This window comes from Crassostrea angulata, chromosome 7 (genome assembly GCF_025612915.1).
Source record: "Crassostrea angulata isolate pt1a10 chromosome 7, ASM2561291v2, whole genome shotgun sequence".
Classification (NCBI taxonomy): domain Eukaryota; kingdom Metazoa; phylum Mollusca; class Bivalvia; order Ostreida; family Ostreidae; genus Magallana; species Magallana angulata.
In genome coordinates, this window is record NC_069117.1 from 35427988 (window position 1) to 35448784 (window position 20797).

General features: G+C 33.0%; 1 protein-coding gene across 3 annotated transcripts in view; it reads left to right on the forward strand.

Moving 5' to 3' along the window:
* Positions 1-20797, forward strand: part of LOC128155234 (uncharacterized) — a 228681-nt gene that overhangs the window by 128701 nt on the left and 79183 nt on the right. For all 3 annotated transcript variants that reach the window (XR_008239583.1, XM_052816843.1, XM_052816844.1), the window contains one exon: positions 4162-4277. Coding sequence is in view for 2 of the 3 variants with exons in the window: in XM_052816843.1 (XP_052672803.1) it covers positions 4162-4277 (116 nt within the window). In the remaining variant the exon portion in view is untranslated. The remainder of the gene's footprint in view (positions 1-4161; positions 4278-20797) is intronic.

Here is a 20797-nt window from a genome sequence, read left to right on the forward strand (position 1 = left end):
AGTAATCATATGTCTATTAAAATCATTATAGAGGGTTAAATGGAATTTGATGAAGTGTTAATAAATAATATAGCATAGAACAACTATTCCTGTAGTCTATTTTATGGTGCTTCAAACGGAAGACCTCTCGTTGCTTGCAACGACAGCGCGACCGCATCTAGATCTATTTCTTTTCTCCCACTTCTATGTTCAGATATTTGTTTTAAAAATATAAAGAAAGAAACAAAAGCTTTAGAACTGCAGATTCCTTTGGTGAGCAATATGGCTCACATGCCTCCTATTTTTATGACCCAGTTGATGAATGGACTTATCTGGTTTACTAAAGACTTGTTAATTTAGATCAAAATTTTATTATACCCGCACTTTGTAAAGAAAGTTCGGGTATATTGTTGTTACTCTGTTCCGTCCGTCCGTCCGTCTGTCCGTCCGTCCGTCTGTCACGTTTTACTTTCTCAAACTGCTCTTACATCTTATAAACCAGCAATCTGAACTCTTAGAGTTTGATTTGGGGTGTCATGTTGTTTTGTAAAAAGGTTTCAAAAATTCTCTGGTAGTCCTGGGGGTCAAATAATTGGTAAAAAATGACGTTTTTTCACAAAAAACCTTCTTCCTCGAACTCCTCCTACATTTTCAACAGTAGACAAATCATCTCTTGGAATATGTTGTAGGGTATCCTATAGATGCGCAATAAGGTTTCGGAATTTTCAATTTTGTCCTGGGGGTCAATTAATTGCTAAGAGATAACGTTTTTTTTACAAAAAAAACTGGTTTCAAAAACGTCATTTTCTTTTTGCAGTAGCCAAATGATCTTCTAGAATATGATTGGGGGTGTCATATTGAAGTGTGTTCAGGTTCCAGAATTTTTTTTTTTTATTAATGGGATCAGTGGGCAACAAAAAATGGCGTTTTTTTGCAAAAAAAAGTATGGTTCCCAGAACTCCTCTTACAACTTTTGGGGTAGCTACGTCATCTCTTGGGATATAATTGGGGCTGTCCTATAGATGTGCAATAAGATTTTAAAAATCTAAATTTCATCCAGGGAGTCAAATAGTAGCAGAAAATTGACGTTTATCACTCAAAAAAAACCATAGATCCCAGAACTCCTCTTATGATTTAATGGATAGACACATCATATCTTGGGATATGAGAGGGACTGTTCTATAGATGTTCTATGAGGTTTTAAAAATTTAAATTTCATCCAGGGAGTCAAAAAGTAGCACAAAGTTGACGTTTATCACTTCAAAAAAACATAGATCCTAGAACTCCTTTTATGATTTAATGGATAGACACATCATATCTTGGGATATGATAGGAACTGTTCCATAGATCAATGTAGATGTGCATTACGGTTTTAACCCTGAGGCCCATGTCCTACATATCTGTTGATGCCCTTTAAGGATCAAGAATATATATGGTTAAGGGGTGGGGATCTCAACCGTTTTCGAGATATTCGTGTACTTCCTGTTCGAGGGGGGTCATGACCAACCCCGGGGCCCATGACCTACATACCGTTTGATGCCCCTTGACATCAGAAACATGAATATATATGGTTTAGGGGTCATGATTATAACAGTTTCTGAGATATATGGTAATTTCAAATTCCTGGGGGTGGGGGTGACCCCAGGGGTTAGATCTAATAAACCCTATATATTGCCAGTAACAGTCAATATATGATTATGAAAACCCTATATTATTATTATCTTTGTCCGTTTTCAAGTTGCCATTTAAAATAGAGTCTACGATTCTTCCTACAAGGTTCAATGTTAGACCGCACACCCTTTTGACACCAGTTAGGGTCATGACTTACATACCATAATGATCTAATGCGCCATGACCTAAGGAGGAATAATATCTTTGGATTAAGGTGGGGATCTCAATGGTTTTTATGATATTTGATAATTTCAGGAAGAGCACTTGGGATCATGACCTATATACCATCTGAAATGCCTTGAACAAAGAAACAATAACATAATATGTACATGATATATGATTCAATTTAAGAACCCAGATATAGATCAATCATCTATGTTTTGTAATACTTCCTATATATACATGTATAAGTTTGTGTTTTGTTCTATACTATTCATGTTCATGACTGTAGTAATGGCTTAGTCTTATTTTAAATTACATTAAAAATTGTCAAATATATGACTTGGAACCCCCACCCCCAAACAAACTCAAATATAAACTGCCCCCCCCCTCCCTTGTCGAATGATCTATTAAAATCAAAATATAATTTTGGTGTCTAAAAACTTTTATAAACTGGTACAACATGTTATTCTTAAAAAAAATTACATTTCACCTTGCATAATTGACAAATGATCTATTGAGATATGATCAGAGGTCATATTTCTACATTGGGATCAATAAGTAGTACTCATCGACAAGTTAAAATTAATAACAATAAAATGAAATGATTCAAATTTATAAATGTTTATACTCCACATTCACCCCCCCCCCCCCCCCCCCCCATCTAACTTGGTTCTTAAGATTCAGTCTTCTTAATACATTTTTACATGTGTGCAGTAGCAAATTTTAAATCATTTCTTGATTGCTTTTTCTCTCCTGATGCACATTAACATTTTGAAATTGCTTAATTCAAATTTTTAAGATTTATAAACAAAATGTTGTATGCATGTGTATTGGCCTATTTGGGGCAATTGTAAAGTCTCCTAAACAAAGCAGTGACATCATTAGGCTAGGAAATACCCACATGGATCAAACACTACTGTAACATATGAATAAGATAAAATACTGTATTGGGAGTTGATTTTAATCAACTCTTCTATGCACTTACTCGGGCAAAGCGAGTTAAAGACAACACCTGGGGGTCATTAATGTACTTTTCACCATTTGATGCATCATAATGACAAGAAAGAAATACTCCTTCCTTCCTATTATAACTCATATAAAAATGATAATTAAGTGTCTAGTACACTTACCTACATGTAATACACAAATTTAAAAAGAAATTGTTTATATATATATATATTATAGGCGTCGGAACCGGGGTGGTTAGAGGGGGCTTAGCCCCCCCCCCCCCCCCACTTTTTTTGCAACCTAACCATTAGAAACATAGCATGATAGAGGGTTCAGCCCCCCCCCCCCCCCCCCCCCACTTTTTCTCGCAGGAAAGATTATTGTTCCTAAATTTACCTTGAAAGATTAAGAAGTTAGATTCAGAAACATACTAGCCCCCCCCCCCCCGGATTAGGATTTCCATGATTTTGGGAATCACTTTTTTCTCAATATTTCTGAGGATTAGTCTAAAAAGTGCTGCTCATGTCACGATGTGTATTATCATATGGGAAGAAATCTCATCCTTCAGTTATGAAAATTATAATTTTAAATGTATTACCGGAGTTTGCATGTGGCCTTCATTTTTAATTAAACTGGTACAAAACAGTGTTATTTAGGGGCAAACACTTGGTGCGGGTATTACTGTCTAATGACAGCATCTAGTTATGAGTTACACGTGTCCGTTTCGGCAGATCTGACTTTTTAGCATTCTAGAAGCATGCAAACACGTGTAAACAATGGTATAATAGACTTCTGGCCATGAACGCTTGTTTTCTATTTTTTATGTATAAAATGGTTTATTTTGGCATTTTGAATGATTGACTAAAATTGAATGTTAGAAGTAAAGTTATATGAGGAATACAGAGATAAGAATTCATATTGTTATGTAAACTCGAGTCTCATATTTGTTTACAAAGTATGGAATTACCATTTCTTGGACAAAAAGGGAAACTGATTCAATGTGTTTATAGATAATATTATAAACAGAAGAAAGCAGCAACTTTTAATTGAAACTTATACCAATAAAACTCATATGTAAAACAATAAGAAGGCTAAAGCTTTCTTTACAAAACAATTCAAGAATTTAGAAGTCGGCATCTTGTTTAAAACTCAAAATTTGACTTAAAAATACCCATATTAACAATTCTTGATTTTAATAATGGAAAATAAAATTAAAAATGTTGAGCTCAAATCGTGTTCAAGTCCCTTTAACCGAAATGAGAATTGGACTAAGTGGTGCATAAAAATTGCTTTTTGTTTAGATTTATTGCTCTGTTTTAGTCATGTTATAATTTTTTCTAGGACGTAGATATTTAGAAAAAAAAACTTTCAGCAATGATTTTTGAAATCTGTTCTTTGCAGGCATTCGATACAAAATCTTATGCACCAACAATTATTGGTGATGACATTGTTGATGATGTTGTGAAATCGATGACCAGGGAAGCTGTTCGTGGAGGTCTCAGTGAAATGGTTAATGAGTAAGTGTCTTTTATTCATTTTCTCTAAGCTTTACAGAAAAGGAGCTGTTGTGGTCAAAGTTTCTGTGTTGTCTGAAATTATAGCCAAGTTCTATATTAAAACTACATGTACAGTACCCGCAACGTTATTTTTTACAATCCTATCCTATCGTATAGTGTATCAATCCTATCGTATCGTGCGTGTATACTGTTCTAGCGTGCGTTAATGCTATCCTATCGTGCGTGTATACTGTTCTATCGTGCGTTAATCCTATCCTATCGTGCGTGAATCCTATCAGGTTTATCGTTTAATTTCAACAATTCTTCCGTTTATCCTATCGTGTTAATCATTTCGTGCCTTTTTATAAGCAAGTGAATTTATTAATAAGTTGCAACTCGTTCGGTGCGCCGTATCCGAATATTTATCGAACAAGAATTGTAAAATCCTATCCAACATTCCGTCAGGATACTAATTTTTTAGATCAAAATTAACCAATATTATATGTAAATCATATCTGTTAACATTGAATATGAAAAACGAAGTTCTTCGGAACAAGGTAACATATTTACCTGTAAATCGAATATATTAAATCGTACGCAGACTGTATACCTGCGTAAACATTAACTTGTATGCAATATAATTTTGTTGCATCATATTTTACAGAAACAAAACTATTTATGATATAATTTATATTTAAGTAAAACCTGAGTTGTATTTTGAACCAGTTATTTTCCGTGTGATATTTGATTTCAGGCTGAAATGTTCTCGGAAATCAGCTACGGTGTGTGGAAATGAAATCAATGTTAACAAATCGTACGCGGAATGTGTATCTGCGTAAATATTTAAGATCTTCCGTTTCCAACGGAAGACCTTATAGTGATTGTAATGTTTCTTTTTAAGGTCTCCCGTTTCCAACGGAAGACCTTATAGTGATTGTAGTGTTTCTTATTTTTCTTATTTTTTTCCACGTTTTTCTCAGAGATGCCTTGATATATTTTCTTGAAATTTTCAGGAATAATAGGGAATGATAAAGTCTAGGAAATTTTTTTTTTATTTTTTCAAAATTCATTTCCGGTCGTCTGTTTCCTGTCCCGCGACGAAAAAGCTTGTCACATCGAGATCTCAAGAATGGTAAAAACTTGAACAACCAAACTTTCTACGATGATATACCTTTGTATGTAGCTGTGTTTAAACTATTTTGTTTTGTTCGTCGTAACTTCCGGCCGTCACCGGAAGCATTTCAAAAATAGTTGTATTACGCATTAAATTCATTTTCCATTAATTAAATATAGAAGTATAAATCTATACATAGGTTATCTATGCAATGTTAAATCAACAAAAAAATTCTACTTCCGGTGAGATATCTCAATCATCTCAGGTAGCTTTTTAAAAACATATTTTGTACCCCCGAGATCTCAGAAACAATAAGTGATCAAGACACGAAACTTTCATTGATGGTAGACATTTGATTGAAAATGTGTTGAACCGGTTTCATTTTGTCTTCCGTCACTTCCGGTCCACACTTGAAGAGTTCAAACAAATCGAGCTGTTTATCAGTTTAACTGTTTTCCTTTGATATTTTTAGTTAGATAATGTACAAAAGGCAAGTATACAAGAAATATTTAATACAATTTACATTGAACACTTCCGTTTGTCCGTTTCCTGTCCAGAGACCAAAACCCTTATTTCGACGAGATCTCAAAAACGGTAAAAACTTGAACAACCCAACTTTGTGGGACGATAGACCTATGTATGTACATGTGTATACACTATTTTGTTTTATCCGGCGTAACTACCGGTCGTCACAGGAAGTACACGCAATTTTGATTTTTTAAAAAATGTTTTGGTTATTAAGCATGGAAGTAACAATTTAGCTATAGTAATTCAAAAGATCATTTACACATGGAACCCCCCCCCCCCCCCAAAAGTTCTACTTCCGGTGAGACATCTCAAACATCAAAGGTAGCCTTCTTTTTTAAAACAACGTACCCACAAGATCTCAAAAACTGTGAGAGATCAAGAAACAAAATTTATATTGATAATGGACATTTGATTGAACATGTTTTTGACGTACTACAATTGGTCGTACTTCATTTCCGGCTCTCACTTGGAGCGTTCAAGCAGAAGACTTTTTTTAGATTTAGATTTTTTTTGACATTTTACTCAATGTGATGAACAGTAACGTACCGAAGGTAAATGTAATAAACTCTCTACTTTTAATTCCTTTAATTCTTCCGGTTGTCCGTTTCCGGTCCCGAGAAAAATTCCTTTTATCAACGAGATATTATAAGAAACAAAAACTTGAACATACAATCTTTGAGAAAAGACAAACCAATGTATAAAGATATGTTTACTATGTTCTAAATGTTCCGGCGTAACTTCCGGTCGTCACAGAAAGTACTCAAAAATTGACATTTAGTCTTTTTGTATTGCTTAACTTAGAAATAATTTCTGGGAAATTCTTTTACAGTTTATATTGTATCAATTTTCTTTTAAAAGAGAAATGGATTTTTTTGTGCAGATTGATACATGAGGAACGGAAGACCTTTTTGTTGCTATAGCAACAAGAGTCTAGTTATCAAGGTCTTCCGTTTCCAACGGAAGACCTTATAGTGATTGTAATGTTTCTTATTATTATTTTTTTTTCCTTTTTTTGTCCACAAGAATTCTCAGAGTAGCTAAATAGATTTTAATGAAATTTTCTGGAATGAAAGAGAATGACAATATCTCGAGGCGTGTTTTTCATTTTGTCAAAAATCATTTCCGGTCGTCCGTTTCCTGTCCCGCGTTGAAAAAGCTTGTATCAACGAGATCTCAGAAACGGTAAAAACTTGAACATCAAAACTTTGTGGGATGATAGACCTGTAGTTGTAGATGTGTTTAAATTATTTTATTTTGTTTGTCGTAACTTCCGGGCGTCATCGGAAGCACTTCAAAAATAACTCTTTTTTCGACTAAAATTCCTTTTCCATAAAATAAATATATAATTAATCTATGCATAGGTTATCTATGCGATGTTATAACAACAACAAAATTCTACTTCCGGTGAGATATCTCAAATATCTCAGGTAGCTTTTTTAAAACACATTTTGTACAAACAAGATCTCAGAAACTATAAGTGATCAAAGCACAAAACTTTCATAGATGATAGACATTTGATTGAAGATGTGTTTAACCGGTTTCGTTTTGTCTTCCGTCACTTCCGGTCCACACAGAAAGAGTTCAAATAAATAGAGCCGTTTATCCATCAAACTGTTTTTCTTTTATATTTGTAGTGAAGTCGATGAACAATTAAGTAGAAAAGGCAAGTACCAAAAAAACATTAAATACAATTTACATTGAGCACTTCCGGTCGTCCGTTTCCTGTCCCGAGACAAAAAACCTTTTTTTTGACGAGATCTCAAAAACGGTAACGACTTAAACGATCAATCTTAGTGGGATGATAGACCAATGTATGTAGATGTGTTCACACTATTTTGTTTTGCTCAGCGTAACTTCCGGTCGTCACCGGAAGCACATAAAAAATAACTACTTTTACGCATTTAATTCCTTTTTCATAAAATAAATATATAAGTATAAATTTTATGCATAAGTTATCTATGCGATATTATATCAACAACAAAAATCTACTTCTAGTGAGAGATCTCAAATATTTCACGTAGCTTTTTTGAAACACATTTTGTACAAACGAGATCTCAGAAACTAAATGTGATCAAAGCACAAAACTTTCATGGATGATAGACATTTGATTGAAAATGTATTTAACTGGTTTCATTTTGTTTTCCGTCGCTTCCAGTCCACACAGAAAGAGTTCAAACAAATCCAGCTGTTAATCAAATTAACATCATTCTTCTGATATTTGTAGTGCTCGATGAACAATAAAGTACAAAGGACAAGTATACAAATAATATTTAATACAATTTACATTGAGCACTTCCGTTTGTCCGTTTCCTGTCCCGAAACAAAAAACCTTATTTCGACGAGATCTCATAAACAGTATTGACTTGAACAATAATATACCTATGTATGTACATGTGTTTACACTATTTTGTTTTGTTCGGCGTAACTTCCAGTCGTCATCGGAAGCACATCAAAAAAAAAAATTCTTAATTTATATATAAAACATGGAATAAATATATCAGTATACAATCTTAATTATAACATATATATAATAATGTTAAATTAGCAAATAAATTTTACTTCCGTTGAGATATCTCAAATATCTCTATGTAGCTATTGTTTTCCAAATGTGATGCCTGCGAGATTTTTGTCACTGTTAGTGATTGAGACACGAAGCTTTCATATATGATAGACATTTAATTGAAAATGTGTTTTACGGGATTTATTTTGTCAACTGTCACTTCCGGTTCCCACCGTAAGGGTTCAAACAAATCATGTTTTTAACAAGTTTAACTAACCTTCTTGTGTGTTTTATCTAGCCTCATCAACAGTGATGCACGCGAAGCAAATGTACGAGAAATACGAGCCTTTTTTTAACAACTTCCGTTCGTCCGTTTCCGGTCCCGAGACAGAAAACATTGTTTCAAAGAGATCTCAAATTTGGCAGAGATGCGAACAACCAAACTTTGACGAAAGATTGACTTATGGTAGTAAAAATGGTTAACATGTTTTGTTTAGTTCGTCGCTACTTCCGGTCGTCACAAAAAGTACTTCAAAAATTGATTTCTTTTTTATTCCGGTTGTTTTACATAGAAGTAACGTCTGGATATATAATTCACAATAATTATCACATCCACTATTTTTTCTATGTGAGAGAAGCAATGTCTGACAGTTAATTTGATACATGTATATCAAAACGGAAGACCTTTTTGTTGCTTTTGCAACAAGAGTCTAGTTTTTTTTTCCCCCTTTTTTTGTCCACAAGATTTCTCAGAGATGGCTGGATAAATTTATGTGAAATTTTCTAGAATGAAAGATAATGCCAATATCTCGAGGCGTTTTTTTCATTTTGTCAAAAATCATTTCCGGTCGTCCGTTTCCTGTCCCGCGTTGAGAAAGCTTGTACATTCGAGATCTCAAAAATGGTAAAGACTTGAACATCCAAACTTTGGGGGATGATAGACCTGTAGTTGTAGATGTGTTTAAACTATTTTGTTCTGCTAGCCGTAACTTCCGCTCGTCACCGGAAGTACTTCAAAATTAACTACTTTTACGCATTAAATTCCTTTTCAATAGAATAAATATTTAAGCATAAATCTACACAAAAGTAATCTTTGCGATGTTATATCAACAACAAAATTCTACTTCCGGTGTGATATCTTAAATATCTCGGGTAGCTTTTTTGAAACACATTTTGTACAAACGAGATATCAGAGACTATACGAGATCGAAGCACAATACTTTCATGGATGATAGATATTTGATTGAGGATGTGTTTAAACGGTTTCATTTTGTCTTCAGTCACTTCCGGTCCACACAGGAAGAGTTTAAACAAATCGAGCTGTTTATCAGTTTAACTTTTTGTCTTTCATATAGGTAGTGTGCTCGATGAACAATAAAATACAAAGGGCAAGTATACAAAAAATATTTAATAAAATTTACATTAAGCACTTCCGTTTGTCCGTTTCCTGTCCCGAGACAAAAAACCGTATTTCGATGAGATCCCAAAGAACAGTGACGACTTGAACAATAAAACTTTGTGGGATGATAGACCTATCTATGTACATGTGTTTACACTTTACTGTTTTGTTCGGCGTAACTTCCGGTTGTCACCGGAAGCACTTCAAAAATAACTACTTTTATGCATTAAATTATTTTGCTATAGAATAGATATATAAGTATAAATCTATACATAGGTAAACAATGCAATGTAATATCAACAAAAAAATTCTACTTCCGGTGAGATATCTCAAATATCTCAGGTAGCTTTTTTGAAACACATTTTGTACAAACGAGTTCTCAGAAACTATAAGTGATCAAAACACAAAACGTTCATGGATGATAGACATTTTATTGAAGATATGTTTAACCGGTTTCATTTTGTCTTCCGTCACTTCCGGTCCACACAAGAAGAGTAAAAATCGTACTCTTTATCAGTTAACCTGTTTTCATTTGATATTTGTAGTGAGCTCGTTGAACAATAATGTACAAAAGGCAAGTATACAAGAAATATTTTATACAATTTACATTGAGCACTTCTGTTTGCCCGTTTCCTGTCCAAAGATCAAAAACCGTATTTCGACGAGATCTCAAAAACGGTAACGACTTGAACAACCAAACTTTGTGGGATGATAGATCTATGTATGTACATGTGTTAACACTATTTTGTTTTATCCGGCGTAACTTCCGGTCATCACAGGAAGTTCACCCAATTTTGATTTTTTTAACAATATTTTGGTTATTTAGCATTGAAGTAACATTTTAGCTATAGAAATACAAAAGGTCATCTACACATGGTAAAAAAAAGTTCCACTTCCTGTGCAACATCTCAAATATCTCAGGTAGCCTTCTTTTTTAAAAACAAAGTACCCACAAGATCTCAGAAACTGTGATAGATCAAGACACAAAACTGATATAGATAATGGACATTGATTGATCATGTGTTTAACGGGTTTCATTTGGTCGTACGTCACTTCCGGTTATTACTCGAAGCGTTCAAGCAATAGAAAATTTTTTTTAAACTTTTAACTTTTTTTAAACATTTTACTCAATGTGATAAACAGTAACGTACCGTAGGTAAATGTACAAAAAAATCTACTTTCCATTTCTTAAATCACTTCCGTTTGTTCGTTTCCGGTCCCGAAACAAAAACCTTTTTCCAACGAGAATTATGACTAACAAAAACTTGAACATCCAAACTTTGAGGAAAGACAAAATGTATATATTATATCTATTTTCTGTTATCAAGATAACTGGATTTTTTGTGCAGATTAATACATGAGGAACGGAAGACCTTTTTGTTGCTATTGCAACAAGAGTCTAGTTTTGCCATATATTTTAGAAAAAAATTCATATTGATTTTTATCAAAGTCAATATCAATCGATTCATATGAAACAAAGTTTAAGTGACGAAGCGCTGCTAGATTTTTCAAAAATTTATAAAATGTCAAATCATGATATGAAGAAAACTAGACATAGTGATTAGAAAAAGCAAATTTTTACCATCGCAGCATAAAATTAAAAATCTAAAATGTATATGAAAATGATATATAGTTATATACATTTTCAATTCATATTACAAAACATATTGAAGCGCTGCATTTTAGTTCAGAATAACACTTTGTTGTAAAGGTTTGCAACAAAAATTGCTTCAATCAGCAAGAGTTATCTTTCTTTATCAAAAACTTTTGAAGGTTTTACATACATGTTTTACATACAGTGCATTAAAATTGCCACAGTTTCTAAATTTTCAGAAAAGGATTTCTGTTTTTAAATTTGGATAAGATAATAGTAAATGGATAGATATTTAAGAAATCCTAAAAATGTAAACAAGAGAATTTTGTTATGTAACACAAATAGGGAATCAAGTGAATAATCTTTCAGTAATTAGCTATAGTATGAGATCAATATAGGGATATCTAATCTTGAATCAAATGAGATTTTATGTGGGTTTTTTTCAATTTGTGTTCCCATATCTGCTCCCTCAGAATGGAAAAGCCTTATTCCATTTTAAACATTTGAAATTTTATAAGTTTTAAACGATTATAACTAAGTCTAGAATTTGTAATTGTCTTGGTCACATTTTTCCCAATTATAATTCATTCAGCTCTGTGAACAAGCAATAAAATTATTTCATCAAAATATTCTCTGGCCTTAAACATCAAACGTACTGTACATGTACTGAACAAGTACATAAAATTTAGTTATATTTAAAAAAAGAATTAATCCATCGGGAGGGTGGGGAGGGGGGATAGTCATGTAGATATTGCCTCATAAATACTTTATCATTATGATACATTTCTTGTAATGTTTTGTAAAAGTTTTCTTTACTTGTTTGCCCCCCTGCTTCAAATGAACCCTGGGGTTCAGTTCGTTCCGTTCAAATTTTCTATTTCTTTATTTTAATTTAATCTCCTTCCAGCATAAATTGGGACCCAGCACCACCTCCCTTGTTGTTACACACCTCAATAATTGTGAGTTAACAGAAACAAAGTGATATCATTTTCTACAGAAGTTATCTCTCTTATCAGAGGGACATTCCACCTGAACATGCTCACGAGAAATAAAAATAATCCATTAATATTATCAGTCTCATTTGAAGAAAATCAACAATGAACTGTGATCTTTTAGTCTTTGAGCAAATGCTCCTGAAACAACCACTGTGGTGATAAGTTGATGTTAATTTTCCAGTCACAATGTAAAAATCAAAGTACTGAAGTACTGACGGGAGTTGATTTTATCGATTATTATTTATTTTAAAATTGACGATATGTAATCTTGCATGCATGGCAAGTAAATTCCTATAAGTATTTGAATTACGCACATTTTTTATAATATGAATTCTCCTACAGGAAATTCGTGAAAATCCAATATCAATCATGTTGTGTAATATTCAAAGAATTAGTCCATCAAACTGCGTATCAGTAATCGAAATAGTTATAAAAATTGTATGGATCCAAGCAAAAATGAACTCTAGTCTCGTTTAACCAGACTCTCAGCCGTATCCGTTAATCTCCGACAAGCAAGAGAGACTCTCTGATTGTCGGAGATTTACGGAGACAGCCGAGCGTCTGGTTGGACGAGACTATATCGATTCTGTTTACTCCCCTCTACGAAGAGCGCTAACCAAAAACTGTATATTTCTGTTCCTACACTGTGTTAGTCATTATTTTTCAAACTTATATACACCTAAAGTTTCTAAGAATTTATGATCCCTATGTTAATGGGAGTTGATTTTAATCAACTCTTCAATGCAGTTACTCAGGCAAACCGAAAGTGAAACAGTGTTTGGACCTAAGCACAAATCAACACCGCTGACAACATTTAGTTCTAATCAATAAATTCGATGTAATGAGTTCTTAGGCATTGTTTTTCAAGGAAACTAAATTATAGATACCTCGTAAATAGTCAGATTTTAAATGGTACGAACAATTTAGATATTTTTTGAAGTCGTACATTTTATGTATTCCTACGCCAGAGTTAAGCACGTAGCTCTGCGTACAGTCGAAGATAGTGTGAGCGTGATTTTAATCAAATGGATTTAAAAAGCTTATAGACAACTCAATATATTACGGTAATAAATGGCACAAATACTAGTGTAGAAGTTATATGTATCAAGTTCATTTTGCAATATAATTTTCATTTTGGAGTGATAATGAATAGTGATAAGGAAGTGATAACTCGCGTTTTAGTTCGATATATGTTCACCTGAATTTGATCCTCAAGACCACAGCAGTGTTTCCTTGCTGAAATAACCTACCGTGAGAGTACGCGGTTTTACATGAAACACCTGTCTTAAACCGCGTTGCAATTTGGACCGTAGGGGTACAAGTTTTTACATTGGAATATATAGAAAAAAATCTTTAAATATCTTCCAAAAACCATTTGCCTAGAAAAGCTTAAACTTTAGCAAAAGCAACTTTAGGTAGTGTATTTTCTAATTCGTTAAAATTAAAATCTTGAGAAGTAGGATGTGGATCCAATTTTACAACTGAAAATATTTTCATGCAGGAAAACTTGAATGTTATAATGTATGGTTTTACTTATATGCAAGCATTTTGACAAATTGCTGATTCAGAATTTTTTGATGTAGGTTTTTATTCCATTTATAATCAATTGTTTAGGATCTTCTTGAGAATTGCAATATGCTCAACATGTTATATGAATTTAAATTATCCTATATGACTTGATTATAAACATTATAATATCCAAGGGATAAATTAATATTTATTCATACAAAATCTAAATATTTTATACTACAGCTTACTCCACTTATATTGAACTCGCTTATTTTGAAATTCCGCTTATTTTGAAATAGAAATAAATCCCCAGTTTTTGCCTCTCATATTCTTTGCATTGATTTCACGGATATAATGAAATCGGTTATTTTGAAATATCGCTTATATTGAAGCCACTGATAGGTCCCCAAAGGTGATAATTAGTTGTTTTTATAACGGTTATATTGAAGTTCTCCCTGGGGGCTGTCGTCACGGTTGGTGACAGTAATTATGCCAGACTCACCGGTTGATATACAAAGGTGTGAATTGATAAGTTCTCTTCATGTGTGTTTTTATACTTTTATTAAAAAGTAAAATTTATTCACTGTTTAATTTTTTGTTTTTACGAAAACGGATGTATTGAGGCTAGGCGTAATATGGAAACCCCACAGAAAAGAAATACCTTATCTCCGGACGCTAAATACAAACTAGTTATGGCTATTGATGAAAAAACAAAGCCTTAATTCGAAATAGCTAAGGATTTTGAGATTATCGCGTGTACATTTACGATGATATACAAGCAGCGTTCAGCAATATTTGAAGCGTTTGAGTGTGGTGATTTTTCTCTAACGTTTTTCTAAAACGTACAAGAATGCGATCCGAGATTATGATGAGGTTTAAGATAGTAACAAAACGAAACTTACAAAACTTTCGGACATAATTTTAATCAAACTTTCAAGGACTAATGTTCTATGAAATCCGTTTATTGTAATAGATAAATGATGATCTAATAATTTGTTCGGGTTTGGTTTTCTATGCTTACATCGGGATTGAACTTTCAAAAATGGCGGCTTCACGTCAGTCAATTTCGCTTATATTGAAATACGGATATATTGAAATAATTTGCATGGTCCCCTGAATTTTAATATATCCGGAGTAGGCTGTATATTGTCCAGATTTTTTGTATTATGACTCAAAGTGATTTAATCCTGCCTATTGTTGCTCATATGAGCAATGGGGCCCACGGGCCTCTTTTTGTTGTTTTTTAGCTCAACCGAACCGAAGGTTCAAGTGAGCTTTTCTGATCACCTGTTGTCCGTCGTCCGTCCGTCTGTCCTTCCGTCTGTAAATTTTCACTTTTTTGACTTCTTCTCTAGAGCCACTGAGCCAAATTTAACCAAACTTGGTACAAAGCATCCTTATGGGAAGGGGATTCTAAATTGTTTTTAAAATAAAGGACACAACCCTTTTTAAAAGGGAGATAATTGCGAAACTGCGAAAATTGGGTGGGTGTCTTAAAAAATCTTCTTCTTAAGAACCACTGCACCAGGTATGCCAATATTTACACCAAAGCTTGTATATACATGTATAGTGAAGATTCTAAATTGTAAAAATCGCGATCCCCGGGTCAATACTGGGGTCCCAAGAGGGCTTCAAAGTTGATTAAAAAAGACAAATTTAACATAGAAATATATGGGGGAAAATGTTTTTAAAAATTAATGACTACAGTGCTAAAATTAGTGATATTACTATACAAGTACCGTAAGATAGTGTAGATTCGAAATTGTGAAAACCGTGATCAACAGACTAATACTACGTACGGCTCCAAAGTATGTTCAAAGTTTAACATAACTTATATAATGGGAAAATGTTTCTACCTTCTTTTTAAGAATTACAATGCTACAGTTTGTGAGATTACTATGCAATCGTTCTAAGATAGTGAAGATTCTTAATTGTTAAAATCATTTTTTATTAAAAGAAGTATTAAAAAGAAAAAAGAAAAAGAAATTTCCATGATAAGTTTATCATAGTTAAATTATCTGGAAATACATGTGTATGTTTATCGACTAGTTTTTGGGGTTTTTTTTTTCGAATTTCGATCCCGACATCAATTACTCACATATCGGGATCCAAGTGATCGGAATCAAAGATCATAAATTCAAACAACTTCAAAAAGGTGTGGATCTTAGTTTTTACGAAGTTTTGATTCACAAACACACAGTTAGGAAAGATAAAGGAACAAAAGATAAAAAATGGTTATGGAAAAAAGTAGGAATCATTGATAGACTTTATCAACTATGTATAGACTTTCCATGTTTTTTTTAGTTGAGTCTTTAAGACAGATGATCGATGAGAATGCAAAATCTAATATGCCTAATGTCCTTATCACACCTGCAATATTTTTATTTGATGAATCGATAAAGAAGCTTTTAATGATTGAAATCCAAAACAGATGCCAATTTCATCTTTTAATTATTTAACGAATATTTTTCAATTTTTTTCAGTGAAATGGGATTTTTTTTTACTGCAAAAGGGTATTTTAGAGCTTAAAATTCAGTCTCATTTGATGTGTAAAATAACTATGAATAAAAACATGCCAAAGATAAAATTGTTTCTTCTTTTAATGTATTGTTTAATATATGGCAAAATCTTGAAATATATGAGTTTTACAATATTTATTCAGAGTGCACCTCATAATAAACCCTTTCGAAATAAAATGATACAAGGACTATTGTTCAGGTGAGCGATTTGTGGCCCATGGGCTTCTTGTTTTTTGTTCTGTTATTTTCTTACAGCATTTTACACCCAACTTTTGGGGTGCGTAGTATTCCCAGGTGCTATACCCGAGACATTGCAGTAATGATTACACTTTAAAACTAAAAGATATATGTTGCAGTCATTTAAATCTTTAAACAGGAATTTTGACCTCATGCTCAGAGGTTTCTTTTTACTATAGACAGTTGCTGCTGTCTACGAAATTAACAAAAATTAAAGCACTTAGAAATACTTTGAAAGGATTCATTCGCAGAAGTATTCAAAGCAATATAGCTACTAAACAAATAGAGTTTTGAGTACTCTCCAAGATCTTTCAGTTTTACACATAAGCTTCCATTTGCGCACTGGGTCTTATGTATTTACAAACAGATGCTTGACGTGGGTAGGTTAAGGAAGCATATGGACAATATAGCGTCTTATTTTGACTGTCCTATATATGATTGTAATATCAAGTAAAGGAAAACCATCTTAGTTTATAAAAACAATGGGCCCCAATTCGCATGTAAAAATTTCCGTGCATTTTCAAAGGATTATGGTTTTGTTCACACAATCACAAGCGCACACTTCCCTCAAGCAAATGGACAAATCGAACGCATTGTGTAAACAGTTAAGCAACTGCTACGCAATTCCTTTGATCTGTACAAAGCTATACTCAAATATAGAAATACCGCAATTGACATGCTAGGAAGTCTCTGGCACAATCTTTTTTTAACCGACGTCTGAAAACTGACTTACCTATAGCATCACCACTTTTGGAATCTAAGTCTGCATGCAGGACATTCAAGAACGCTTGAAAACCCGCAAATACCAATAAATGATTTAACTACGATGCACATGTGGGAAAGGAATTGCATGATCATTATCTTGGAGAACCGACCGTCATGCGTCATAACAACAAATGGACTCCTGCTGTAATAGTACAGCAACACAGTTCTTCAAGATCGTACGTTACTAAAACACAGTCTGGAAAGCGGTACCGATGGAACAGATGACACATCAAACCAACTTCCGCCACAAATCCGGTTAAACCTGAAGTTAATGATACTGTTTTTTCTCTTACCTCCGATTGAGAAACCGCCACAGGAAGTTGAATCAGTCAATCCATAATATCCGTTCCCAGTTCCACTTGTACCAGATCTTGGAGGAGTGTAGTGTGTCCATCCAAATTCAAGGATTTTGTGAAATTGTAATGTTTCTTATATGTCCAAAGGACTATATTTGGTATGATCGAATATCTGCCCCCAAATTTAATCAATTTTTAAATAATATCGTATAAAAAATCATATCTTCATAAATCATTGTAGAGAGGATGCTTATCACTTTAATATTGATTTTAGTCATCATTTCTCATTCGCTGTTTATCTATGACGTCACCCAAATGACCAAAGTCCCGCAATTTTGTAAACAAATAAAAATATTCTCATTATTTCTTTATTTTTTGCATTCGAAAGTATTGGGCGCATATCTGCTCAAGTACGATTTTAACATACATTTTCTGCATATAATTTTACAGATTATACTTAAATATGGTACATGAGTAAGTCTGCACTTAAAGAGACAGTACAGCTGAAAACACATGTGTGAATAACTTCAGATTTACCCATTGTATCATTAGGAAATAGGAATTAACGTTGATTGTAATAGTTGAAATACATAAAAATCCCTTTTACATACATAATTAACGTAATTATGAGCTTCCGGAAATTTAAGGGTCGTACAAACCGGAATAATCTTATATCGTTTATTTCTACAACGTGGACTTTGATTGACAGTAATTGACACGTGCTAAAAACTACAAGATCTTCGTCCGACTACGGTCATCATGGTAAAAAGGACTCTCTAAACGAAACACATCCTCACTTTCTCGATTTATTGATGGTTTACCAATTTCGGTTCATTTTAAAATGAACAGACATAAATATGTCAAATAACCCCTCAAGGGGCCTTATTCACAAAAATGAATTTATGTTGTAGCAACTATATATTATGATAAACACGCAAAATACATGCTTACAAAATAATAAGTTTGGTTATTTTGAAAACTTTTAACAATTATTACCTGGGAAAAGTAGCTTAGAAATGACATATTTTTATCAACAAATATGTCCAGGAGAATCTTCGCGAGCCCTGCATGTGTTTTTGTTTAACCCCTTAACACGTTGTGATGTAATTATGTATAGGTTGTACGTAATTATTAATTTTAATGAAATAATGAGATTTATTTCATGGAGAACTTTGTAATTTTCTGAAAGTTTATACATGCGTGAGTAGTACAAAAATACCGAACCCGATCGGAAAATGTTTTCAAGTCGGTTCTTTTTTAAGATGCGCCGTACTGTCTCTTTAATGTTTACCAGTCGAAAAACCATCGGAAAACACCCATATTTTGCTACAAAACATCAATCTATCAAAATAAAACAATCTTCATGACATAATTTCTACATTATGACGTCACTGTGCTTATAACTTTTTACAAACTTCTTTTCAATATGAATCAATTATCTTCCACCTTATTTTTAAAGCTTTTTATAAAACTTTAATTTTGGGGGCAAAAAATGCATAATACCGCACATAGTCCTTTTCATTGTTGTAATACAAGCAGTATTAAAATACTAGTATTGTATTCTTGTATGTGAATGTGTATGGTGAAACATTAATGTATCAGATATTGCACAAGTTACAATTTGATATTTTTTTTATTTACTGCACACTTAACATATTAGTAAAAACTGTTTAAAAAATATTCTAGTAAATCCAGATATCTAGTACAAATGTCTGTCATTTCTATCTATAAAAAGGGGATGTCATGTATATCGAATTATTCATGTACGACTTGTTTATTATATGTATGACCGGAGTCAGTTTTAATGAAGTACTTGTTATGGTGTTTCACGTGTTTTCTACATAAATGATTTAACTACGTAAATAAATCACAGGGCTAACCTTATTATGATAACGTCAATAATGTTCTCTTTTTAAATTGTTAAGTTCACTTCACATGAGTTGGGAAGTGACAATAACGGCTTTATGGCCATATAGTGAACATGTATTTAAAAATTTAGGCTATTTGAGTCTTTTGGGTATCTTGTTGTCATTTGTCGTGCAGTTTTAAGTTTTAATTTATCTTGAAAACAATGGTAAAATAAATATATTCTACTTTCGGAAATCTGCCTTAATATCCTTTGAATTGTATGTGTGCATAATAAATGGAACTGTGAGCTATTCTTTTTGTGTTTTGATTTCTCCAATAGAACAAGTGCACAATGTTTTATCAATAATTTCGACATTAAAGTGTTGGCCAACATCGAGTCGACATTGTGTTGATATCATATTAGCATAATTATCAAATATGCATTTGCAACATACCCTTAATATCATGTTTACATTTCAATATCGCAGTGTTGACCAAAATCGAGTCGACATTGTGCCATTACATTTCATTTTATTTGTATAAAAGAAAAAACAAAACCAAAACGATATTGTCGACGATGTGAATGTGAAAGAAATACTCGTGATGTAGACTTGATATTGGTTCAACATCGTCAACATGGCGATGTCGACAATGTTGAAAGCAAAGAAATATTGGCAATGTAGACAAAGGATGTAAATGCTATATTGGTTCAACATCGTCGACATTGCGATGTCCACAATGTCGACAATGTTAACAGCAAAGAAAAATCGGCACTGGTGACGATGTACACTCGATATCGGTTCAACATCAACGACATTGCGATGTCGAAAATGTCTACAATGTAAACGGCAAAGAAATATCGGCAATGTTGACACTGAAAATTCGATATTGTATCAATATTGTATCCATCGCAATGTTTATGATATCGAAAAAGAAATATGTATTGGACATAAATGGATTATTCAAAGGAGTATACTTGGGAAAGAGTAAAAAAAAATGAGTGAAAATGCCATTCATCATTCAATATGATTTAAAAAGCCGAATTGTTCTTTATAAAATTGTAATATTTAAATAAATTCAAAGTTTTAAGGACTTGTGTCCGACTTTCAGTAAAGCAGAAAAAATGTTTAAATTGAGGGTAACTATTTTTATCAATATATCATGCAATGAGCAAGCTTTACCATTCAAGAAAAGGACTATATACTATGCAGGAAGCTACTGTGCACAGTCTGTGCCA